Here is a 27,646-nt window from a genome sequence, read left to right on the forward strand (position 1 = left end):
GGACCCGTACAGGTTAAGTGCAGATTACGTCTGGCCATTACAAAAATAAAAAGTCCGAAAATTCTCTGGGTTTGAAGGGCACTGCACCCCGACGTGTCTCTGAGGTAGTCTTCATATTGCTTATCAATAAAACAGATTAACCTGAACAAAGATTGAATCCAAAATAAGACGCTAACCCCCGCAAAGGCTTAAAAAATCTAATACTAAAGCAAAAGAAACGTGTTACTATTGTCAAACGAGGCTGCCTTGTTTAAACTTTTGGATCCCCTAAATTGAATTCCGTTAATTTCTGATAATTAGTTTTTACTGTAACCGCAGAATATACCGTTCAATTAAATATTTCCGTGGCCTTAGACGCGTGGAATTTGCCGACATACCACTAATAGGGATAATTTAGTGTCGAAGCATCGCAGTTATCTTTAGCGCCGAAGGTTCCAGTGGACGAAAACACTTCATCTGAATCGTTTAGCAAAAGTATAGACACTATTTCAGGCTGGAGGAAATGAACATAACTTTTGATGCCACGGAAGATTTTAATACCAAATTAGCGTATCCCGGTCTGATTAATTAAAAAGTGACGGGGAAAAAAGTTTACAGAGACAATGGAAAGGATTTACAAGGCGTGAGCTTCAAAACTGAACACCGCGTGGGTTCACCGTAACTACATACAAACAATAAAACCGTTTCACATTATGTATCACGTCTTTAATTAGCTTGAACGAAATGCTTAGCAACAAAGCCGAGTGGAGTCAAACAGAAAAAGAAAAAAGTGCAGTTCGATTTTACTAAGACCGCAGAATGATCTTTTCCGGCCCACGCCGTGGTGTGATTTCACCGGTTGTCATTTGTACATCATGAGAACTGCTTTAATACCAAGGTGATACAATATTGTCTTTGCAACTACGGTTGTCGTTTCCGGATTCAGTCGAAGCCTTACTGACTTTGATTAAAATCTAATTGTGCTAAACGTAATAGGCTGCAAGCGTTTACTGCGGCTTTCTTTCTGTTTTTTTTTTTTTTTAATCTAGTGCGCTAACAGAAATCAATGTTAATCAGGATGTTACGATGTGTCAACGTAAGAACATAACGGAATAGATGATCAAACAGGCGCCCAATTCAGTACGTTCCGCAGCCACAATACAAAGATGAATTACTATTTTAACTAACTTTACTTTCAAAGAAATTGCGAGACAACGCCTCCAACATTAAATGAAAACCATCTCAAATGTAAAGTGCCTGCGAATATGTGTGAAGGAGTGATTCATCACGAATGAAATTTGTTTCATCCAGGTACCTCTTGCGACTATCACCTCGGCCACGCTTAACTGTCCCTGTAGTCACGAAAATTGTCGTAAGCGTTTCGAACCTCATTTGCGGAGCATATTTTAGACTGAATACTACCAGATCGGAAATCTGAATGTCTCGTTTGGTAAAGAAGAGGAGTATTGAAATCTTCGTGTTGATGGCAAAACCAAGAAATATTCAACATCATCTCGTGACTGCGGCTTGCGATCTAGACCTCTCCTCCTACCCCACCCACCCCATGCCTTGTAGTTCTACCAACCTACTGGTTCTGGCCGAGTAAACTTAGACCATCAATCAGTTTTAACTGTAAAGCATCCTCCAGGGCATAGACATAAAGAAGAAATCTCAAGTTTCCTTTGACCATAGAATCACTCATTTTGATGTAGTTTTGCCTCTTTCACGTTATCTTTTCCGAATCGATATCATAATTTTTTTTTAGAAATCATTTTTAGTAGCGACAACTGTTGACAAAATTGAAAAACACGTCTCTCGAACTTCAAACAAATCTTCAACCGATTTGTATGCCTCTTGATTGCAATAAACTTGCGATTAGTGCCACCTCAATAATGCGCAGAATCTTTCGGTTCATTTGTTTGTCGGCATCTGAAAACTGAATCTTTTGGATCACACGAAGCATGCTGAAGTACTTCCATATGTGCCGGTGGTGATGCCTGATTTTCTCAGTTGAGTCGGAATGACAAATTAATTACTGTTACCTGACGCGGGTTAGGGTCTCATAGCATGTAGTTCTCTGCATTATGGGACTCGTTACCCAACAGCAGTCCTTGCACACCCCGACTGTTCAGGTGCCCCGTTAGGCGGGGAGCGCTTCCGGGGGGCCAGGTTCGATTCCTGGGCGATTTTGGCGTACTGGTGTACCCTCCTTCAGGCGTTACTCGGCGGAACCATTGCACTCTGGTTCCGTTAAGTATATATGTCGTCCGGCCGTTGCAGCACTGACCATTGCACTAAAGGGTCCGTGGCCGGGGGCGCCTGAAAAACAAAAAAAAACTGTTAACAGGCCATCAAATTGTAAATAACAATCAAAATTTCCGATTTAATAGTTATCAGTGATCATGTATATGCATTCATGCTGCTGTCAAATGAACATTACCGAAGACAATCCCATCGGTTCCGGGAGAAAGTTTTAATAAAATCTTGCCGGCTTTCATTGGATGCACATCACTGAAAATTGCACCAGTGGCGCCCTAGCTACAGGCCCTGTAGTTGGATGACGACACATTACTGTAGCTTTCTTTTTCAACGGGTCACTGTTCACCAGCTGAAAAGTCAAAGGAAATCTCGAAGAGAAATAAAAGCAATAACGTGAAAACCAAAGCCGAAACTAAAACCCATGCAAAAGGAAAACCACCCAACGGTATCTACCATTTCAAGCCGATAGGTGATGAGCCATAGAAAGAAAAGTTATCGAAAGGAGGACGTACTTGGATTCAACACCAAACTCTTCGACCCGAAAAATATGGCTGACAGTGCCAAGAATTGGTAATTTTTCTTGGGGGATTCAAGGATTGAACAACAGTCCGTAGAAATTTTGGTCAAAGGATTGCAATTTCTAACAGCGTTTTTCTGACCCGAAAGGGTAAATGTTACTCTCCTCCGGAAATTTCTGTCTCCATCCAGCTATAGAGTTTCACATTTCCGTAGTTAAATTCTGTCATGGTGTATTGGGAAGCTAATCGCTTGTAACCAATAAACAAGGTAATAAACCCGTGCATCTTCGAGGGGTTGCTAAGAACTCATTTTCTACACCCACTGAAAAAAAAAATCTACTTTTCTTCAGGAACTTCAAGGCGGAACAGAAGTCCTTTACGTTCGTGATTGCTTTCGTGATTGCAAAGGAATAAGTTTCTTTACAAGAGCTTTCCGAATGTAGAGATTTGATGATGAAAGGAAAAGGAGCATGCTAGAGCGAAACATGCCAGCCAAGAAAGAGAGAGCTGCAAAATTTTTCCGAAGAATGAATTCGTGTTCCCACAGTTGCCGTTTGGTGGGAAGTAATCATAGAATTTAAGATATATTTTTCTCAACGAGCTTGACGGGTTTTTGACTTTTGAAGGGCATGCACTCGTTTTGGATTGTCAGGCAACTGAACTTCCATTGATAGAAGCAAAATTCCCGAGATTTGTAATAACTTATATGAGAACTGGAACCACTTAGAGTACTGAGGGAATCTCTTCAATCCGGCTGAACCACCCGACTTTTTGCGCTCGAGGCTTGTCACGTCAAATCAAACTAACAACAGAGACAGCATTTTAAACGGTTTAATGTTTCATGAGTTTGTAAGAGAAGATTCTACGGATAACCTTTAACTTAAAAACACGCAATTACGAGGGACATGTTATCTGTTCTGGGAATTAAACCTGCTGTCCTTAATTCATGCATAAGTTTCTCATATTTTCAATCGCTCATTTGGAAACTTTTTCAAATATTTCAACACCTCTTCAAAGATTTACCGATCAAAAGAAACTAGACTTCATTGAAGTCTCATCATAACCTCATTGTTTTTTGTTCAGATGCTGTTCATTAACTCTGTTTATTTTACCGTTCCCCCTCTTGACACATCGGAAAGTGCGAGGTAACTCCAATATAAATAAGAGCAAAAAACCTACATGGCACCCTAACATTAAAAGCTAAATATAATCTAACAACCGTATCTTGAATAATTGTTTGTTGTGTTTTAAACCTGTATTGGCTTTCTAATAATATACATATTTCAAAGTTTGCTGACGATCCGCTGCTCACTAAGTTTTTACGGCAGCACATTTAGCCACATGTAATGAAACATTTACGCCCGTTTGTAGTTTAAAAGCCGAGAGCAACATCGCTTTTGTATTTTTGAAGTACAATGAGCTAATTGTTTTTTCTTTTAGTTCTTGTGTAGTCGAGTTCACCGCTCGACTTCGGGGCGAAGCGCAGACACTCGCAAATTTGGAATTCCTTGGGATGCACCGGCCATCCCGGCTATGTCTTTAGCCGAATTCGCGTTTAATTTACCTTCGATATTGCACGGCGTTGAATATCTTAGGCGGAATTTAAAACCAGGTAGAAATTTTCATGGGATTGGAAGCAGATACTCAAAATTCCTCTCAAGGAGAGAGGTATCTTTGTAAACAGCTGAAACTATGAAGAGGACAGTGGGGGCACAATATACAGCGATGTGATTGGCGCGTAGTATAAATGACCTGTGACGTCTTGAAGCAAGTTTATTTATTCCAAGCATTTGATTAATTACCGAGTTTGAAAGATGCGGTGAAGTTACTCGGCGTTCAGCGTAAGAGCGTTAAACGTGCTTTTCTTTCATCTAATTCTGTTTGCAGCATCAGGCGAATGGTTATGCTACAGTACAGATGTAAGGCGTGCCTTTTGGCAATTCTACAGCTCGCCGCCATTTCAGGTACGATGTTCAGCTGGTTGAGTACTCATAACATTGTTGTCGTTTTGCCAAGCTTGGAACAAAAAGAAGCACGTTAGGTCTCTTTTAGGCTTTCACTCTTTCAGGCTATTGTTTAATACATTAACTTTTAGGGAAATTTGTTTCGGTAACGAGAAGTTGTCTTCCTCTGCCTGAGCACGGGCAGAGGGCGATACAACGCGTTGTAGCACCTCGTTGTTTATCTTGCTATGGGTCGAAGTCTTTCAATCGTGTGCTTCCCCTTCAACTACTTCCTAAACTAGCGTTTCAATCGTATATTGTAGACCGCAAATATGAATTTTTGAGACGATTTAAATGATCCAACAAGCGAAAAGGACGAATGTCTCTTAACCCTTGAATCGGTTCAGCGAGTGTGCACAATCTGGGCTCTATTTGTTTCACTATACACGCAGAATGAATAGCATTGACAAATTCTCTTTTTCTTGTAAGAAAAGATCTGATTACCAAAGGATGTAAGAACGGTTAATGTAGTGTCTCTTGTACCATTTCCGCTACCATAAATCTGAAATATTGAGGAAAGACATTTTCAATTTCATTTGAATCATTACTGTGAAATTATAAACCTTAACATGTTTAGTAGTTTTATGTGTGTGTAAAATTAACCCTTCTTTTTTGTCAGACAAGCTCTTTCGTGTTTCGCCACATGTGTTCATCAATTCTCAAGTAGATGTTGTTCTTGAGTTTCTTTGGATCTCCGTTTGACCACCACGCACTCCTAAGATAAAAAAATTATTTCTTATGGAGGGAAAGCTCATCTGAGTAGTTAACCCACATGTTTACTTAAGTACGAGAACCAACACACTCGGGAAAGGGGTTGAACTGAGGGATAGCGACGGATTTTTTTTTCAACGGGATTTAGAAACTTACATTTTGGTGGAGCCTTACGTTTCCAATGACTTCGCTTCACAACCTGGTCGCAGGTTTTTCTTTCTGGAACATCTTGCGAATTTAATTACATCCTTTTCATTCACAAAGGTGTGAAAAGCGGTATCAATTCTTTGTGAGTGCGTAAATCGCCTGCGTTCCTCAAATTATGTTAATCTATTGAATATTATCAACTTCTTTCCTGCTTTTGAAATTTGCTTTTATTGAGATTCCAAATGATCTTATACTTTTGCAAAGACTTCAGAGGTGTCGAATTGTCATTAGATTTTCCCGGAAACTAATAATTCACCAAAATTTTGGGAAACATCCGTAGTTTTAAGTAGTACAATTTATGAGGACGTGGTCTCGACAAAGGAACGGAAGTGACTCAGTTTTTATCTCTTACACCCTTTAGGTTCCTTTACAACTCTCTTATTGCGTAGCAACCTCTATTTTTAAACCTTCGTTATGTTTTTAATGAAACATTTTATGGTTCAAATGACTCAATAGTTTTTGTTGATTTTTACAAATTTATAAATTTATGTTTTCAGTTATGTATGTTTTGTCTCTTAATACTTTTGATTAAAAAAGATGTCCCGAGGCATCTAATAACTAATCAGTATGACATAATGAGGTCCTCAATACTTTTGTGGGACAGAAAAATTTTAATGAGAAAATTTGTGAGCTAAGCCATTTTAGGTTGTCTTTAATTTTTACCACTAAGTTGGTAGATAAAATTTAGTACTATATGACGCTTGATTCCACTAGAGATATTTCATTATTGTGTTATATTGGCATTGTGACCATGGAAGAAAAATACTGCATCAAGGAAACAAACCACTTGGAAAATCAACCTCTGTTTGTCTATTTTCAGTGCAAAGTAAATCAATTTTGCCAAATTTATTAACTTGATATAGCTATCTCTGTTGAATTCAAGGGACTCACTCAGTGCAGTATGCAAATATAGTGAGGTGCTTGTCAAAGTTTTTGTTGGGAATACATTTTTAACACAATAAATTTCAAGTTATATTAAAATTAGCCATTGGATCTAAAATCAGTGGCATGCCTATTTCTTAGTCAATTTAACATAGTACAAGTTTTGTTTGAAGTTAATGTAATATGAGTTTCAAAAATCACCTTACAATTTATTGAAATAGTTTTAAAGTGTTTAGGAAGCCATTTATGAATTAAGTCACTTTGCTTTGTTTTCATTAGGATTTTTGAGTCAATTATAGCATCATTTGGACTGATGATTTATCTTTCATGTCTAGAAATCTTGATAAATACTCCTAATTTCTTCATCTTTAGCAGGTGTTTCATTATTCCATTTAAAAATGTTGAAAATATTTGTATTTCTCCTTTCTTTTTTTGTGAAAGTCATTTGCTTACTACATGCTTGGTGTTAAGCAAGAGAAAAAAATTAAAAAAAATATTTTGTAGAACAAAATCTTAAATAAACCTTTGTGGAAAAATTTTCCCACATTAATCAATAGGTATGTAGAACCTGACTGTTTTTTACATGATATATTTTGTTGCTACTCTTAAATGTTCCCCTTAAAAAGAAAGCTTTTCAGATCAGCACTGGATTGTGAGGAAAGGGAGGAAGACTTTAACTTGAGTAGAATGTTAAGTATTAGAATGTTTTCTGTTTTCAAGACCTTAATTTGAGAGGAAAACAAAGGAATTGATATTTTCTCATTTTTTCAAAAATTTTATATCATCCAGTCATATTTTCTAAACTTTCAAAATTGTATCTGTGGTTGAAGTTTCACCAGAATAAGACAAAATCAAATGGTGAAAGTATAAAATTTTATTATTAACTTTATGGTCATGTATATATGTATAGAAACAAGATCTGTTATTGAAAGGCAGCTAATTACTGAATTAATGGGGGTCCATGTTATCAATCATATAATAAGTTTAACACAGCAAGTGATTCATTGGGTAAATTGGATCTGATAAATTAGATTTGCCTTATTGCTGTCCCTTATCTTGGTAGAGAAATGTCTTCACTGACAGTTTCTTCATTAAAATACCAGTTCAGACAGTCGTAAATTATCTGCTTAAATTTGTGTAAACAAGTTTTTTAAGATTACCCCTTACTATATTATGAGTTTAAAATCAGTTGAAAGCCACCTGGTTTTACTTTGCATTCAAGCCATGCATGGTTTATTCCTTATTGCTTATGTAAAACTTCAGAAACTATTAATAGCAATATTGTATTTTCTGTTACAATTTGCAGTTTGATTTTCTTTGATTCTATGACTTGTTTTTTTCTGACAGAGTGTAGTTAATCATTTAAACAACACAACCAAGTTAAAGGGAACTGAAAATAGAAACAAGGAAAGTGAGAGATACCGTCCATTGATATTTGGAATAGAGAAATTCTGCTTGCAGAAAAAAATGTTTCAACCTTTAACCTTGTGATTATTACTTTGCATGTTCTGCCTCTAAAATATTTAAAAAGGAGACTGATAGTTGCTATGCCATTAATTAAAACTAAGTTCATGCACACTGTCAGGATTTGTGGTTTGCAGAATGATCTTGTGAGAATTCCTGACACCAGGTTCCAAAAATACCCTCTCTTGACATAACCTGTCTTTAACTGGAGATTTTTGTCTAGTTACAATTTATCACTACTGTTACTACTTTTTTCATGTATTCTTCAGTGAGTGATAAGTTTGATAAGGATAGGTTTATAATAATCAATCAGTCCCCATTTCATTTAAATGAGTTTTCCAATTTTCTTCAGCAGGAACATTATCAAGAGCACCGTACTTTATTGAGGAACCTTCAGATATATATGTCAGAAAGGGGAGACCAGCAGAACTACATTGTCGAGTAGGAGGGAATCCAAAGCCTAGTATAACATGGAAAAGAGATGGCCATAACTTGGATTTGTCAAGAGACAGTAGACGGAGGATTACGTCAAATGGATCTTTACATTTTTCAGAAATTATTCACAATAAGACTCAGAAGCCAGATGATGGGGTCTATCAGTGTGCAGCATCTTCAAGAATTCAGAGTTTTGAATACCAAGTTTTAAGCAGAACTGCTCGTGTTATTGTTGCTGGTAAGCTCTACCATTTGAGATTTACTGGAAGGATTTTTGTATTTTACTTACTTCCTTTTGATTCACAGCCCAAAAGTTTCTGTGGAGGTGATAACCACAATAAATTCCACATGAACATGTCTAAATCTGGGAAAAGAACTTTAGGCTACTGATTGAATGTTTCAGTCAAGCTCAGAGAAAGAAATTAATGAGGCAGAATATAATGGGTGCCTTTAGGCATTCATGGTGACTGACTGCGAAGTCAATAGCTATGGAATGTCCTGCTACGTAGATCGCTTTGTGACACTCTATTTCCCACTCCTTCATGGAATTTGCATTTATTACAATGATTTTGGTCATTTTGAACAGTAGTGCTTTGTAATGAGCTTCAAAGTAAAATCTCAAGTTTTCTGTATGTTGCACTAAACAAGACCACCTAAACTAATTAAATGAAAGAGTACATGCATTTGCATGTAATGAATGACAAAGGACTAATTGAAATACAAACATGAACATATGTGCATCTAAGTCTCCTACTACATGTGCATAACTACACACACTGAAAGTGCAATGTAATTCCAATGCATTATGCCCACTTGATGCGAATGGGGCTGTTGGAGTACTTGCAAGCAGCACTTTACCAGCTGAGGGATATAGTCTAAGTTATTTTCTTTTTGTTGTTGTTGTTGTTGTTTTTTTTTTTCAACCAAACAACAGTCCAATGTTTCCCTATATGTGGATTCTTTGTTGAGGGGTGCATAGGTACCAGAGGGGTACAAGAGTTGCTTTTATTGAACATAAAACAAACTCAGTAATCCCATGATAAATTATAATTGTAATATATCATATGCTCTACACAAAATGATAAAATAGTATTGACAACTATATTGTAATTTTTCAGGTATTTCCTCCAAGGTGTCTGTCATTTTCTCACGTACAAGGAAAGTTCCATCAGGGGATACATCCAGATTTTTTTGTAGTATAAAACATTCAGCACCCAAAGCTGTAATAAGTTGGAGAAAGAAAGGTGAAAATGGCACAATTTCATCTGGAGGACATTATACTTTGATTCCTAATGGAGCACTGCAAATAAGGAATATTGGATTTGAGGAACAAGGAGAATATGAGTGCATTGCTGAGAACTTATTTACCAACAAGAGGCATACCAGCACAAACACAGGATATTTTGAAGTTCTACCAGGTATGTTTTACTTAGTTATGTGAAGTGTGTGCAACACTTGTCATTTACTCAACATTTGAAAGATGACAGAATTTAGGCTGCAGGTGTGGAGACAAGTCTCTGTCAGGGACAGGATATTGGGCCTGTTATCCCCATATAGACTCCATCTAAGAGGAATGTCTGAAGCTATACAATAACTTTCATGTACTCAGTAATCCTTTTATTAAGCTAGCTCCAAAACGTTTGAAATAACAGTGACTGAATCAGCAACAAAGCCCTGAAATGGAACATTTGTTAAAGGACTTCACTTTTTGCAGCAAAATTTATCATATGTTCTTATTGTAGAGTTGAGTCAAAATTATTTTTCAACAAATTTGATTTCAACTGATTCAAAAGCAAACAAAGGATTTCAAGATGATACTTGAAATAGAATTCATGGTAGTTTCTAAAGAATTTGACAGGAAACTATCGATTTGTGATTTCTGTTTGAAAAGTTTGTGGATGACACTTGCTTCAAAAGAAACAATTCACTTTGACTTAAAAATGTTTTAAAAGTGGCAGTTTAACAGCTTCTTCTAGTGTTTTGCCCTCATGAGGTACTTGTTGGCAGGGGTGACAAATTAAGAAGAAATGAAGAGTAAAGGGTTGTTTCAGGGTCAAGGGTCATTTATTGATATCTCTGATAAGTTATTTGATAGTTAGTAAGTTAGTCTAAGGCAAAATGAGTCCACCTGATTGAGGGACCATAACTTAGAATTTACTAGTCACTAGACCAATTTTGGATCATGTTGTCTTTATTATTATTTTTTTTATCTGACAGCTACTGGTTTTTTGCGTCGTCCTCAGTTTGAGGTAAAACCTAAAGATAGAGTGGCAGTTCTTGGAAGCGAGGTAGTTCTTGAGTGTATAGCAAATGGATTTCCCAAACCGCGAGTAACTTGGCTGAAAAATGGCTCACCTGTGTTGCTTGGAAAAGACTATTCAATCTTAGGGGAAAGTAACCTTGAGATTAAGTCTATTACTGTAGCACATGTAGGAAATTACACCTGTCAAGCAATGGCTAATGGCCGGAAAGAGGAAGCGTCAGCCAAATTGGAAGTACATTGTAAGTTTTTAATTATGGCTAAGCAATACAGCACCAGATTGTGCTTTTGAATTCATTCACTTGCTGGTTGGTTATCAAACCTAATTGGAATGTTTGAAAAAAGTGAAATGATTTACAAAATTTTTTTACCCTATAGCAAGTGATTTACCAAATTTTGTAAAAACTTACAGTGGTTTACTTTATGTCAGTAAATCAAGGTAAAGTGGAGTCTATTTCCTTTTTTATTCAAGTTGATATGCAAGTTCTAACAGCATGGTGTCTTCACATGCATGGCTCGCTGTTAAAAAGAAAATTAAGAAATGAAACTGGGGAGGAAGTATGGAAATGTTGGTTGGAACATGTTGGGCAACCTACTGTATTGCTGCAACATGAAGCATAAATGAGTATTGGCTCAGAAGAATCAATATTTCTATATTTGTTTCCAGATGCTCCTGTTTTTACCAAGAAACCAAGTGATGTTCATGCACATATTAGTTCAGATGTAAGATTCAAATGCACAGCAGATGGAATACCCAAACCAAAAATCACATGGAGCAAAAATGGCTTTGATGTTGAAGGTGATTACATTACAGTTGGAGATGGCTTCCTGTTAGTTGAAGATGTGGTCTTCTGGGATGCTGCAGTCTATCAATGCTTTGCAGAGAACTATTTGGGAAAAGTACAAGCCACAGTAGAACTTTTTGTCTACAGGAGAGGTAATTGCATGTTTATAATTGACAAAATGTGGTATTTGCAGAGACACTGTCTTGTACAAATCTAGAAATCTACCTTTTTTTAGTAACCTCTAATTTAAGTGATGTGAGATAAGACATTTCTGTTGTTGTTGTTGTTGAAATTTTTAGTAACTAGACTTCCAAATTGTTCTCTATGTAAACCAGTGGGCCCTTATTCTTTGCCCTTGACACCCAATATTGGTGTTCACACTGTTGTGCATTTTTTAAGGTACTAACAAGGAGAATTTACTTGGCAATCAGGAGTTTCTTAAACTGGTGATCATTTGCTTTATTCTCATGACCTTTTCATCATAAGACAGTCACTTTTAGGGGTTAAAAGGTTAACATTTGTTCCAGTTCAATGCTTGAAAGCTCTAGTAAAACTAGCTCGATATTTTATTGGACTTTGTTAAAAAATATATCTGCAAGTAGATTTTGGAGAATTGCAAGTTGAAGTTTGTTCTTTATCTATGACAAAGTGATTGTAGCTGTCTGGATAAGAGAGAACTTGTTTGAAATCCAAGGCAGGCTGCAAATTTATTGTAGATTTTATGTTTTGATGTTACCGGTGCCTTGGAATTTATGCACTAACGATGTAGATCCCTCACAAGGCCTGGTGTATCCATAAAATTTGGTATATGCAAGATCAACAGTTTGTTAACTTTGGAACATGATAGTTAACCATACATTGTAGGTTTTAAATTTGAAATATTTTTCACACAAAAAATGGAAAATTCTGTCTCCATTAATTTGTTCTGCAAGCTGATGTGTGAAGTTCCAAGGCATTTAGCTTCCTTTTTTTTGTTTTAAAATTTGTCATATCTTAGACATTAATTTCTCTTCAGTTGAATCCTTTGCTTCTAGAACATCCTTCAGAATTTTGTGCCTACCAAGGATTCTTTACCTTTTCAGGAGAACGTCTTCCAACTACTACAGCCCCTCCACCAACAACAACCCAAGCAACTACCATACCAGCCAGACAACCAACACCTACACCTAAACCAAGAGTACCTGAGAAACCAGAAAATGTGGTGGCCACTGCTCGTTCAGACACTGAAATACTACTGACTTGGGAGCCTCCAAAGGCTACCAATGGAGAGATTTTGGAGTACAGAATCTTTTATAACGTGATCAACCCAAGTGATGGTAAGTTAAGTTTTATCATTAAAAGTGATAGATTCTCTCTTATGTGGCCTAAACATAAATGTATCACCACACAGGGTAAGCGTTTTGAGGTCATAAGTTTTGCATGAGCTATGCATTTTGCTCTTTAACCCTTTACACCCAACATCAGTATGGATTTTCTCTATACTGTTCTCTATAAATTTTCTAAGATACTGGCAAGGAGAATTTGCTCATCAATGAGTTGTTAAGCATTATCATTACTGAGATACGATAAATATATGAAGATCATATATTTTGAACTGCGGTATTAGATACGTATGATGCACGATCCTCGCAGTAGATAGCGCTATTTAAGCAATAGCGAAAATCAGACCTGAAAAAAAAAAAATCAGGCCTGTACGGGACTCGAACCACTGACCTATGCGATACTAGTGCAGCTCTCTACCAATTGAGCTAACAAGCCAACTGGGAGCAGGCCGTTACTCTTGTGACCTTGATGTTTGATTCAGGAGTGATACTGTTAGGAGAAATAAGATGCCAGTCACTAATGGGTGTTAAATGGTTGAGGTTTTGAAATGGCCCTGAGTGTCTCTGTAGATCAGATGCCTGGTTCACACGTTTTTTGCTCATTATGATGGCCAGGTGTCAGGAAAAAATTAGAAATTTTTTTGAAGAGAAAAGTCAGGGAATTTCCATTTGGGTCAGGGAAAGTTTGCATTGAATGAAAACAGGGAAAAGTGAAATCTCTAGTAAATATAAATTCACTTTTCTTATTTTGGCCCTCTTCATAGTGAATTGTGTTGACACTTAACTTTTTGTGATATCAGTGTTACCCAGCACATTTGCACATTGTTTTATACAGGTGATAGATTCCTGACAAGCATACCTTCTTTTTCTTTGTTGAACAGGAGTAGAGTTTGAGGACATGTTTTGGACACTCTCTTCCTCAACCCACCCTAGATTCCCATGGGTGTCTCCCCTCTCTCCTTTTTGATATTGCCATGTTGTAGAAGATAATGAAAATGTTCTTGTTATTACAGATAGCATTATTTTCAAAACTGAGAGCACATCTGGGAACCAACATAAAAAGTCACTGCCTGGTCTCCAACCTGATACAAAGTACCGTTTTGCTCTCTATGCTAAGAATGAGGCTGGTGCAGGAGCTATTTCTGTAGAGGTCACAGCCCAGACATACCCCAGTTCTCAAGTCCCAGGAAAACCTCAAAAGTTAGTGGCTGAAGCGGAATCTGACTCTTCCATTAGGGTCACATGGTCAGAGCCCGATACAGGGTAAGTTGTGGAAGAAAATTTGGTAGCTAAATCCTTGTAGACGATCTTTTCCTCGTTTACTTTTGCTTATCTGATCAAGCTTTATGACACTATTCTATTAATGACTTTGTGTACATGATATCTCTTAGAGATATATTGTTGTGAATGTAAAATTTCTCACACAGCATTTTCCTGTTTGTGGGTTGTCCACCCGGAAGTTAAACTGTCCTTAATAATTGCCATCTGAAAAAAAAAATTATAAATGTTCAGGGTCACCAGTTTGTGAAGTGACACTTTCTCGCGGTACATGTTCCACAATAAGGCAACTACTGCTGGCAAATCTCACCCCCTCGGAAGGAAGATATGGCTGGCCAAATTTTGGATGAAACAATGATAGTGACAAAACAATTGAGTCAATAAAATTTAAGCAATAGGAATGTGCTCTCCAAAGTTCCGAAGTGCTTCCCATGTGGATGAACTCATGGCTAAACAGTGAACTAATCCTTTATAACATTTTCAGCATCTGGGCTAGAGATTGTGACTAGCACTGTTGCCAAGGTAATCTACTTTCTCCACCTTGGCAACTAGATTTTTGTATGTTCTAAAATTAAACAAGTCGAGTTCAATAGTACCTTGTATTGTCTAGTTTCTGTCTTGAGGAAAAAAGGTAAATTTTTGCATAAATAAAGTCTGTCGACATCAAACACATCCATCTTTTGACACACATTCTGTGCATGTAATTGCTGTTCCTCCTTTTTTTAACACAGGTGGAGAATTTCAAGTAGTTTCTCTATATTATATAACATACATTGAACTAAAGTCAAATTTGTGATACAGACACATACAGATGCAGCTTTATAATAATAACAATAATGAAAATAGTAATGATTTATTAACAGATCCACTGGGTGGCTCTTTCCTGTTAAAGTACATCAATTACAATTAAGAATAAATCAAACTAAGTTATTTATAAATTACGCAGTATCCAATTAAAAGTAGAAATGGATTTACAGAATCAAAATACAGTAACACTAACTACTCTACTCTGTTGTATAAAAAAAACTTCTTGGAAGGATTAAAAAGGTTCTGTAATCTTTACAGCTTCTAATAGTTTCTGGTAGCTATTGTTAAACAGCTGCAACACATTATCTTGGAAAGTGTCATTTTCGGTTGGGACCACTAATCTAATTAAATTGCTTGAGCCTAGTTCCTTGTGGCATTCCTGTTTTATTATTTTAAGATAATCTGGCCAAGTCTCAGTGTTATGCAAGGCTTAAAGCATGATTTCAGGAGGTTCAAATCTCTTTTTTCATTGATTAGAAGCTATCTGATTTTAAGTACATCCCGAAAGTTCTTAACATAGTGACCAAGTACAAAACTTGCAGCAGCAAATTGAACTCATTGCAAACAGCGAAGTAAGAATTCTGGTAGAGGGTAAACAACCAGATCAGCTTTAAAATTGGCCACTGAAAATTTACTGATGGCAACCTTAGCATACCACTTAGGTGTCAAAAGGACTGATTTCAGGCCCTGAACATGATAGTTGTAATATTACACAAGCACACGCACATCATTAAGCTCTACTGGAAATATGAAGCAGGCCTGTGCAAATGCATTTGTTATGAGGTTTCGCTTACTATGTGGTAATAAAGTTATTGAGTATGGATTCATCTTCTTGTGAGTAGTATAGTGATTGAGCGGTATAGATCATCAACCCTAGGGCCTAAAAATCTGAAATAATCTGTGAAAAATATATAACTCTGATCTGTAAAAATTGTCTGGAATAAATCTGAAAACTGATATGGCGAAATCCAAAAAAAATCCAGAGATTTTTAAACTTTACGGAAAAATTAAAATCATAAAACACAGACTCAAAATTGCTTCTTCTTAATCTTGTTTTCAAATTAAAACACTTAAATTTTTTAAAAGTGCTTAAAGAAAAATTGAATATGAAAATTAATAATGTGTAATTCTGAATCAAAAAGATATATATTGTATGAATAAAGAAAATAATCAAAAATTTTATAAGTACTTAAAGTGCACCTAAACCCCCAAATTTTTTTTTTCGGGCAATGAAACGAGCTTATTTTTTGGAGTATTCTGCGCAAAAATTTTTTAATTTGCTGAAATCTTTAATTTTCTGTGCCCAGTCAAAATATGAAAATCGGCTGCCATCTTGCCCCACGACCGAGTTTAAAGAGGAATGGCTCTAGCGGGTAATGTGGCATCAAATAGAGAACACGAAAGTCTGCATTTCACACATTTTCACTTGTTTGGGAAGGTTGTCGTTGATATTGTCTGAATTATGCCAACTAGGTGTGTTGTAGGAGGAATATATGAAGCGCAATACCCTCTTGCAAATTTCGCATGTTGCTACATCCTTCTACAACACACTTAATCGGCATATTTTGGTTTATTAGTTGAATCATTAAAAATAACTTTTTGAAAAAGTCAATCCTGATGGTGAATTTCAAATTAACGAAGTATATTTCAATAGTAAACCTCAAACAATAATGAAATAACATAGCTAGAAGAATCTTTGTAGTTAACAGAGCAAGAATTATTAAATAAAATAGCACAATGAATTTCAGAAGGATCTGGTTGGATTATTAACTCAGTTGATAAGCATTATTAAATTTTAATTATTATAATCCAACAAAAGGTTCATCTTATATTGAATTACCACCAGAATTAAAGAATCCTAAAAGAGGTTTGATTAATTTACAAAATAAGGATAATGAATGCTTTCATTGGTGTCATATTAGACATTTAAATCCACAAGATAAGTATACTCAGAGGATTAAAAAAGTTGATAAAAAGTTCGTTGAAAAATTAAATTATTCAGGAATTGAATTTCCAGTCAAACTTAGTCAAATAAATAAAATAGAAAAGCAAAGTAACATAAATGTGAATGTATTTGGATATGACAATCAACAAAGATATCCACTTTACGTTAGCAAAGAAAGAATTGAAGATCATTTGAATCTTTTATTGATAACAAATGAACATGATTCACAATATGTTTTAATAAAAGATTTTAATAGATTTATGCATGATATGACAAAACATAATGGTAGAAAGCATTTTTGTTATTATTGTTTTCAATGTTTCAGTTCTGAAAGAGTTTTGAATAATCATAAAGACAATTGTCGTGTTATAAATGGAGCTCAAGCTGTTAAAATGCCAACTATAGACAAAGACTTATTGAAATTTAATAATTTCCATAAACAATTACCAGTTCCATTTGTTATTTATTCTGACTTTGAAGCTATCACGGAGAAAATTCATGGATGTAAGCCTTCTGATAAAAAATCTTTTACTCATGCAAGCTTATCAAAAACACACTGATTGTGGATATGGTTACAAAGTTGTTTGTTGTTATGATGATAAATACACAAAACCAATTCAAATATATCGTGGTGAAAAAGCTGTTTATAAATTATGGAAAAAAATGCTTGAAAAAGTAAAATATTGCAAGAGTGTCATCAAATCAAAATTCAACAAGTCATTGAAAATGACAAAAGAAGATGAAGAACAATTTAAAAATGCTGATAAATGTCATATCTGTGAAAAAGAATATACTGATGAAGATACTCGTGTGAGAGATCATTGTCACGTGACTGGTTCATACAGAGGTTCTGCACACCAAGGTTGTAATCTTAATTTTCAAATAACTGATAAAATACCTGTAATCTTTCATAATTTGAGAGGATATGATTCTCATTTTATAATGCAAGAGATTGGTGAAATTGTTAAGAACAATAAATACACAAATAAAAAAGGAGAAGAGTGTCAAATGAATATAAATGCTACTAGCTCCAAATAACTTAGAAAAATATATGGCTTTCATGCTTGGAAATCATCTCACATTCATTGATAGTTTTCAATTCATGAGCTCAAGTCTTGATGAGTTAGTGAATAACCTTCCTAAAGAAGCTTTTAGATATACATCAGAAAAATTCAAGAATAATGAATTAGATTTGATGACTAAAAAGGTGTATATCCTTATGATCACATAGACAGTTTTGAAAAATTCAATGAGATAAAATTACCAACAAGAGATGAATTTTACAGCATACTGAATAATGAACATATATCTGATGATGAATATAAACGTGCTCAAAATGTGTGGGAAACTTTTAAGCTAAAATCAATGGGAGACTATTATGATTTGTACTTGAAGTCTGATATATTGTTGTTGGCTGATGTTTTTGAAAATTTCAGAAAAACTTGTCTTAAATATTATAAACTATATCCATGCCATTATTTTACAAGTCCTGGCTTATCTTGGGATGCATTGTTAAAAATGACAAATGTTAAACTTGAATTGATGACAGACATTGATAGGTATCAATTTATTGAAAAAGGAATGCATGGTGAAATCAGTTATATTGCAAATTGTTATACTAAAGCAAATAATAAATACATGAAAGATTATGATGAAAATGATGAATCAAAATATATTATGTATCTTGACGCTAATAATTGAAGTCGGTTATCCTGTTATTAAAGCAAGTAATGATGCCATCATTCCAGTATCTGAAATAAATGAGGATTCACAGAAAATTGTTATATTTGATGACTTTGTTTGTGATAAGAACCAAAAACCATTTATTAAGTATTTCATTGGAGGAAGACATAAAAAATGCTCAGTTATTTACTTAAGCCAGAGTTATTATGGAACACTAAAAGACATAAGATTGAATTGCAGCCATTTTTGCATATATCATTTCCGGAGTGCTAATGAAAGAAAAATGATGTGTAAAGAAAATGACATTCCGATAGATAAATATCGAGCAGCAACACTTGGTTGTTATTCATTTTTATATGTTGATAAACCGAGAAAAATCATTGTAAAAAACTTAAATGAACAAATTTAATATATGTAATTAATGTACAATGAGTTATTCGAATGGATTACTAAATTCCAGATCATCCGATTGTAGTGAAACATCAACAGGACCAAGACGATTGCCAGGTATTGGATTTAAATTAACCGATGGTGGTGACTATGATATAGAAAATAAACAACTTAAAAATGTTAAAAATCCAACTGATCTTCAAGATGTTTGCACAAAAGTTTACGTTGACCAACATATTCACAGTGATGGATCAAAAACTATGTCTAGTGATTTTGACATGGGAAACAACAAAATAGTAAATGTAGGTGCTGGTGTTGATGTAAAAGACACTGTCAATGTTTCTCAATTAAACACCAAACTTGATAAAACCCAATTTAATACTGAAAAAAATGCTTTCCAGAATCAATTCAATCAATTAGCAAATGATAAAGCTGATGCCGTTGATCTAAATGCTTATTTTAATATACAAAACGATAACACTATTTTTGGTGAAATAACTTTCGATAATTCTGAGATAGAATGAATATATGAAGTTCATATACTTTGAACTGCGGTATTAGATACATATGATGCACGATCGTCGCAGTAGATAGCGCTATTTATGCAATAGCAAAAATCAGACCTGAAAAAAATTGGGCCTGTACGGGACTCGAACCACTGACCTCTGCGATACTAGTGCAGCGCTCTACTAATTGAGCTAACAAGCCAACTGGGAGCATGCCGTTAAGTTGATTCGTAATAAACCCGTGAAAGTGATAAATGAGATAGAATGAATATATGAAGTTCATATATTTCGATAATTCTGTTTCCAATAATAATAGAAAAATAGAAAAATTAGGTCCTCCAACTAATAATGGCGATGCTGTCAATAAAAAATATGTTGATGATAAAAATTCAAAACAGTTACATTTAGCTGGTGGGACCATGACTGGTGACATAAATCTTAATGGATAAAAGATAAGAAATCCCAAACCTTTAAGTTTTAATCCCACCACAAAAAGTGATCTTGACACTTTACTTAAGGAAAATCGTTTGATGTCTATTCCCGAATCAAATATTTTTCATCAACTTATGCAACAAATTATTCCATTAGATTCACTTGGAAAATTGAAAAAATCTGATTATGATACTTTGAAAACCGATTTTAAAAATAGAGGATTCAATCATCAAGATTCCGCTGAATTTTCAGCAAGACAAAAAAAAAATATCTGAATTAAGCACACCAACCGATAATGATGACACTGCAACCAAAAAATATGTTGATGACGAAATAGCAAAAATACCACATGGCGGAACCGATCTCACTGATATCTAAACAAAAAACAAGGTGGAAACATTGAAAAGGCTTTAAAGTGCACCTAAACCCAAAAAATTTTTTTCTGCTTATCGAAATAAGTGTATTTTTTGGAGTATTTCTATGCAAAAATTGTTTTATTTGCTCAAATCTTCAATTTTCTGTGCCCAGTCAAAATTCGGAAAATCGGCCTCCATCTTGCCCCACAACCGAGTTAAAGAGGAATGGCTCTAGTGGGTAATGTGACGTCAAATCAAGAACACGAAAGTCTGCATTTCACACGTTTTCACTTTTTTGGGAAGGTTGTAGTTGATATTGTCTGAAAATATGCAGACTAAGTGTGTTGTAGAAGGATGTAGCAACGTGTGAAATTTGCAAGAGGGTATCGCGCTTCATACATTCCTCATACAACACACCTAGTCGGCATATTTCGGACAATATCGACGACAACCTTCCCAAACAAGTGAAAATGTGTGAAATGCAGACTTTTGTGTTCTTGATTTGACGTCACATTACCCGCTAGAGCCATTCCTCTTTAAACTCGGTGGTGGGGCAAGATGGTGGCCTATTTTTCGTATTTTGACTGGGCACAGAAAATTAAAGATTTGAGCAAATTAAGAAATTTTTGCACAGAAATACTCCAAAAAATAAGCTTATTTTGTTAAGCACAAAAAAATTTGGGGGTTTAGGTGCACTTTAAATTTCAGTAGTGTTTATGGTGCTGACAGACAAATAACTGACATTTCAGATCAACCATTAGATGGCACTGCTGTTGTAAATGACAATAAATTACAAGCTGAACTTGTTAAGAAAGCTGAATTAAGCACTATGCTTAATGAACTAAGTGGAAAACTTGACATAACAACATTCAATACAGAAATAGCTGAAAGACCTGATAAAAATACTGTTATGCTTTTGGATGGTACACACGCTATGACTGGTGATCTTGATATGAATGGCAACAAATTATTCAATATTAAAAAATAGTGGAGTGAATGTTCATAATGCTATTGCTTTCAACCATGAATCAGCAATTAACCAAGGTATCAGTATTGGATCATTGATGACCACGAGAGATGTTATGAATAAAATGATATTTGTTTTCACTCTTATGATGAAACAGAACAACAAGTTAAAAAAAGAGTGATATTCGAGACTGCGAATCAAGTGATGAATTATGATATCCCTAATGCATCCTATCTAAAACCATTACAAGTGAGAAAAAGAAGAATTGTCGACATGCCAACCAGTTTCAGCAATGACAACGAGGCCATTGGCAAAAAATGTACTGATGACCATATTTCTCGTGGTGTTAGCAGTCGACTGAGTAATGATCTCAGGCATATTATGTAGGATACCGGCCAATTCAGTGATGAAGATGACATCTCTGGGCAAAAACTGGCTGATAATGGTGACTTTCATGAATTTAATAATCGTGTAAAACCATTCAAGCTCAACTTGGACACCAATAAAAGTTATTATTCATCATGGTTTGGAATCAACATGTACAGTGCCGTGAAATCAGAATATACAGTTGCTATTGAATTATGGTGGAAATTGAATAAGATTGATCACAATACATTAAGTGCTACAAGCTCTCTCAAGACAACTGATTAATCGATTTTCAAACCATGTTAGAAGTATTGTTCATATGACAAAATGGACTGATACAACACCTAATTATTTGATGGTTGACATTGTTATGAAAAACAAATCAGGTCAGGTATATGATCAGAACTTAGACATTTGGGTTGTTGTTTACAGTTCTAAAGGTTATCACAATGACTTACCAGTTAAAGATGTTTGGGATAAATTGTATAGTGTAGTTCATAATGGTTTTATATATTTCAATGCACCACTAATGATTCGTCAACCAAAAATACCAACCAGCCTAGCCACAAAGTATTATGTAGATGAAGCAACAAAAAAAATATGGTATGGGGGTTTATTAGCTCCTAATAACTCTTCACAAGTATTATGGTATGCTAATGCTTCTGCAGACCACACCAGCAAAGTCCATCAAAGTTCTCATTTAGATTTCACAGTCGATCCAAAAGATAAAACTGGTATAATCATAAAAAATGCTGGATTAATACACTAATGGTCAGTGATGGTTTCAATTCTCCAATAGCTGGATTTTTAAATTGAATAAAAATGAATTCACAACTACTAATCATATAAAAATGCCAATTTTAAAAACTACAGGTTGGACTAATCTAACATTCCCCATTAATTTATACTTTCAAAATAACACAACTTTAAAAATTGCTGCAAGTCCCTCGTGTATAAAATTAGATGGAAAGCCAAATTATAGTTATTTCATTATGGCGAAACTAGATTAATATATCCAAATATATATGAAACAAAGAAGTATATTCAATTGGAGTCACATATCAGACAAACTAACTAAAGACCAAATTGATGAATTAAAAAATTGATATAAATTCTATCACAAGAAATATTGGACATTTTAAAATAATGCATAAAATCATGAATAGGAAACATATCATTGGTCAAGTAACATCCATTGGATTGGTTGCTACTGGAACCATCGTTGGTGGTGTAACACTAAACCCAATTATCCTTGGTATTGTGTCTGGATCAGGAATAATATTAAAAACCTTCTTGGAATTAAAGAATTATTAGAAAAATATCGAGATGTGCAAATTTGCTTTCACATCCTATGAAAAGATAGTAACTGAAATATTGAGGTCATGTTTGAGAGGGCTTCAATTTGATGAGCATGTGTTTTTAAATCATGTTAAAGTTATCGATGAATTGATAATAGACATGTGCCCATTAGCAGACAAATATTCTAAAAAATATGATTCTAAATTTGCTGATTATGGATCGAATCAATTTCATCTCCAATAAGATTTTTTATTCGAGCCCAATACTTATTATATTGTTTAAAAGTATTCTTTGATTTCGGAGCTTTGATTTCATTTGGTGATAAATTCATCATATGAATTAGCTTACCAATGATAAACTTCATTGATATTATCCGTTTTCTTCCACTTTTTATTTGAAGTTCTATTTCTTTGATAAGATCAAAGACTTCAATGACTTTATTTATATGAATTCTATATTTATCATCAATTTCATAAATAACTTTTTTATATGGTATTTTCTGATATAGACTGATTTTTTTTGGAATTTATACATATTGTTATAAAAAGCAATGAACTTGCAATCTTCTAAATTATAACCACGAACTAATCCACAATTAATACAAACAAATGAACCATCTCTTAATTTCACATTTTGATTCTCACAACATTTCTCTTCAACAATTTCATTTTCTGTGATAGTTTTATCACAAAAAGCACAATAACGTCTATCATCTTCAAGTAATGCTAAATGAATATTATAATCACACTTCTCTTATACTATAAATAAAATAAAAAAAATTTAAGCGTTTTAATTTGAAAACAAGATTAAGAAGCCATTTTGAGTCTGTGTTTTATGATTTTAATTTTTCCGTAAAGTTTAAAAATTTCTGGACTTTATTTGGATTTTTGGATTTTTTCATCTCAGTTTACAGATTTATTCCAGACCAGTTTTACAGATAGAGTTGTATATTTTTCACGGATTATTTCAGATTTTAAGGCCCTAGGGTTGATGATCTATACCGCTCAATCACTATACTACTCTTGTGGTTTAAGTATCTCTCACTTGTTTGCTTTGCCCACATATTTTGAAGTGCTATTAAATACTGGCATGTTTCCATGCATGACCACATAGTGTCCTCTTCCATAGTCCTCATGGTGATGTATCTTTTACTCACAGGCCCAACTCAGTACTCAGATACCACATTAAATACCAGGAAGCTGGCACTCATGGAGTAATGGAGGAGTTCACAAAGAAACAAACAAGGGTCCTGCGTGGCCTTAAAATCTACACCAAATATATCATCCAGGTTTATGCAATGAATAAGCGAGGAATGACAGGTGCCATTGCAGTGACAGAAGCAACTACTAAAGGAGGAGGTATTTGCGGCTGCAAAAATTAACTGCATTCCTTAAAATCACTCAAGAAGAGATATGAAAGACAAAAGAATGTAATGCTTTTTATATACATGTAGCATACCCTTTCGATGAACAGTTTTCCTTACATACATTTCGTCATCTCCCATGAAAGGATCGAAGGCTCAGTGACTTTGAATATTAGTCATTTGCTAGCTAGGTAAAGTTAAGTACTCTTTAACTGCTTAGTGAGTGCTGTTAGTGATTTGGTCCATGAAGTTTGCACGACTGTTTGTTTGCAGTTCCAAGAGTACCACCAACAGACTTTTTACTAAAGCCTGACAGTACAGGAAGAGGATTGATAGCGACGTGGAAGGCTCCTGACCCGACCAAAGTGAATGGAAGAGTATCCTTTTACAAGATTATATTCAGAAGAGTTGGAAGCAAAGTGGAAAACACAACTGAAGATATTCCAGTAAGGATACATACGATTACTCATACTTGTGGATGTAGACAGTTTATCTGGCAGAGTCAACAACAAGTTTGTTATCTACTGGACTCTTTACCACTTCCGTGGACTCCTAGTTAGAATTAACAATACATGTAATTGGGAATCATACAGCTTCTCACCATAAAAATATGTCTGATGTTGCAGCATGGAGGAATAAATATTTTAACTGTTACAAAGTGCCAGTAGGTCAGGGAGGGGGGTCATTTTAGAGCGTTAGTCCATGTGCTTAATGGTGCACAGTTTCTATATCATAATTCTTGTATGGTGTTAGGATAGACAGGAGTCTTTGTTCATCTTAGGCGGTGTGACAACTTTTTTTTACCATGATAATCCTTTAGTGATGGATTTTGTTTGAGAGCCAGTTATTTCTTATGTTTTAGGCTGATAAAGAGAGCTACACCATTGAAGGGTTAATGCCAAGAACCAAATATGAAGCCATAATAGCAGCGGGTACTGATTCTGGTATAGGACAATACACTAATGATTGGGTGCAGGCAAGCACTAATGTCAGTAAATGTGAAGGTAAAACCAGCAAATCTTCTTTTACAAACAGTAGTTGACATGCTTCAGCTACTGAGCAAGCAGGAATGTTATGCAAATATATTTATTCTGTGATGCCAGTCGATAAACTTGTCTTGTCTTTCAAACCAGTCTCTAATGTTTCATCCAGAACAGCTTGTTATAATTTCTCCAGGTTTTACTATCACTATGAACCCAAAAAAAACCAAAATTTTCCATAATTTCACCCACATTGTAAAGCTGTTCATATAGGTGGTTTGCAACCAATCTCCAGAGACACAGGTAACAATGGCGAAAGGAACAAATGCTGGTGGACGAACAAATGGAGCTAATGAGATGTCTATTGTTTACGTCCATCAACATGGCGGCAATGACGTAACGTGCAAACCACCTATACTGAACTTCTGTTTGCAGTGTGTGAGAAAGAACTAATCTCTCTTAAATGAGACATTTTTTGTAATTCAACCTTCCTTCCTTCAACTGCTATTTTGTGCATCCTCAGAAAACACAACACCAGGGAAACCATCATTTAAACCGCTTAAGGTATCGTCCACTACTATTTCGGTTAGCTGGGAGCCGCCGCACAATGCTGGCTTGGTTTGCGTTTCAAACTACAAACTGAAATGGGGAGAAAATGCCCCATTCCAATTTGGTCCACATGTATTGAAGGGTGACCAAACGGAGTATGTCATCACGGGACTGAGTAAGTTTGCTACAAAACATTTCTTTGAGGATATCATAAGCATTAGGGAGCTTTAGCAACCACAGGCAGCCCAAGCTCACTACTAGAAAAGCGGACGTGACTCTTACCGTGTTACACAACGTTTTATATTTATAAAGGTTTGTATGGGATGTTATCGGTTTGCCTTAAAAGAGAGAAAAAAATGTCTTGTTTTGAAATAAAATGGGCTTGCCTTATTGCCTTTTTGTTTTCTTTGTTGATTCCTAGCGTCTCGGGCCATTTTGAAGCGTTTTCGGCGAGTTGGCGCTATGTTGGTGTTCAACTGTCTCTCTTTTAGCAGTTGAACACCAACGTAGCGCTAACTCGCCGAAAACGCTTCAAAATGGCTTGAGACGCTAGGAATCAACAAAGAAAACAACAAGGCAATAAGGTAAGCCCATTTTATTTCAAAACAAGACATTTTTTCTCTCTTTTAAGGCAAAGCGATAACATCCCATACAAACCTTTATAGATATAAAACGCTGCGCAACACGGTAAGAGTCGGGTCCGCCTTTCTAGTAGTGAGCTTGGGCTGCCTGTGTGGCAACGAGAGCGGCAACGGCAACGAGAACGGCAGAAAACAATAGGCTTAATGAGCAAAAACAATCGCCCTGCACGTGCGTTTAACATTTTGGTACATTTCTTTGCCGTTCTCGGCGAAACGTTAGGGAGTTTAAGCAAATCACTACGGCTGGCGCTGCTACGGCTATCGTGGTTGACGAGGCTTGGGGAGAGTACGTCGCCGCAGCACGCCAAAATTCAATTTTAAGCAACGCGAACTACAAACCTAGTACGACTGAGAAGTGTAAAACCAATAGATTAAGCGTCTTCGCGGTAGTTAATTGCACGTCTAAAAACTCAAAATGACTTCGTTGAAAGGGACGAGGGATTCCAACGTTTGGAAAAAAAAATTGTAAGCGATCCTGTGCACAGTGAATGAATGAATTAAAATATTTGAGCTTACGTGTTGTAAAATTGCCAGTTTGGAGCTTATAAACACCAAAGCAAAGTTTCTACACGGTCCCTCATAACCCTCGTCATTCCTTGGCTTCAGCTATTTGAATTTCAAGTAGTCTTTGAGGTTTGAAAAGGAAAAGGTAGACTTTCTACCTACGCATTTCACTTTGCGTTCGCTGCGTTCTCCATGTGCACACTGCTTCGATCCTTCGACAAACCCGGCGGCAAAAATAAAGGCAGATTCACTCGGTAAGGGACAGCAAGCTTGATAAATATTCCCGATAAGCTATTTTTAAAGATGTTAAGTGTATTTCAATAGTTAAAATTGCTCAGGAGAATGTATAAAGCGAAGAAAGAAGCGAGATGAGTTCACGTACCACAGACTACGCCGAAACCTTCCCACTCGCGTAGAAGGATTTCCCGCTACGGCTGGATGGGAACCACTGACATGCGCAATGACTCGTTTCTGGACAATTTTACTTCCGGTAGCCGTAGCAGCGCCAGCCGTAGTGATTTGCTTAAACTCCCTAATAACGTGAAATAACCGAATTTTAGGTTTTCTCGAGAACGTGAGCGGATGACAGTTAATTTTTCTTTCTTTTTCCTTACTTTAACGCCGTTCGTAGTGAATATAGTCCCTGAATAGTTCGCCAGCATTTTCCAAGTGAAACACATCGGAATAATCTCGAAAGAGTTACAAAAACGAAAAGTTAGATTTCAACACGACGTTTTCGTTGCCGTCACCGTCGT

At 35.5% G+C, this 27,646-nt stretch overlaps 1 protein-coding gene and 2 long non-coding RNA genes across 4 annotated transcripts in view; 2 read left to right on the top strand and 1 right to left on the bottom strand.

The window, feature by feature from the left end:
• Nucleotides 1–2,321: 2,321 nt before the first annotated feature.
• Nucleotides 2,322–3,703, top strand: LOC148741435 (uncharacterized). Its single transcript, XR_016001842.1, has 2 exons — nt 2,322–3,024; nt 3,107–3,703. It is a non-coding gene; the product is annotated as an uncharacterized LOC148741435 (long non-coding RNA).
• An 813-nt stretch (nt 3,704–4,516) lies between these two features.
• LOC148741436 (uncharacterized) lies at nt 4,517–5,943 on the bottom strand. Its single transcript, XR_016001836.1, has 2 exons — nt 5,627–5,943; nt 4,517–5,474 (listed from the first exon to the last, which is right to left on the bottom strand). It is a non-coding gene; the product is annotated as an uncharacterized LOC148741436 (long non-coding RNA).
• The window catches only part of LOC111338036 (neogenin-like), a 32,721-nt gene continuing 9,608 nt past the window's right edge, over nt 4,534–27,646 (top strand). The window contains exons 1-11 of one of the 2 annotated variants that reach the window (XM_088761026.1): nt 4,534–4,720; nt 8,376–8,696; nt 9,577–9,876; nt 10,676–10,960; nt 11,386–11,655; nt 12,586–12,819; nt 13,839–14,088; nt 24,013–24,212; nt 24,491–24,663; nt 25,080–25,221; nt 25,721–25,921. In XM_088761026.1, the coding sequence (XP_088617152.1) occupies nt 4,654–4,720; nt 8,376–8,696; nt 9,577–9,876; nt 10,676–10,960; nt 11,386–11,655; nt 12,586–12,819; nt 13,839–14,088; nt 24,013–24,212; nt 24,491–24,663; nt 25,080–25,221; nt 25,721–25,921 (2,443 nt within the window). In that variant the 5' untranslated portion in view covers nt 4,534–4,653. The remainder of the gene's footprint in view (nt 4,721–8,375; nt 8,697–9,576; nt 9,877–10,675; nt 10,961–11,385; nt 11,656–12,585; nt 12,820–13,838; nt 14,089–24,012; nt 24,213–24,490; nt 24,664–25,079; nt 25,222–25,720; nt 25,922–27,646) is intronic. The other variant, XM_022944439.2, reaches the window with a different exon arrangement.

The sequence above is a fragment of the Stylophora pistillata genome, chromosome 1, assembly GCF_964205215.1.
Source record: "Stylophora pistillata chromosome 1, jaStyPist1.2, whole genome shotgun sequence".
NCBI classification, from domain to species: domain Eukaryota; kingdom Metazoa; phylum Cnidaria; class Anthozoa; order Scleractinia; family Pocilloporidae; genus Stylophora; species Stylophora pistillata.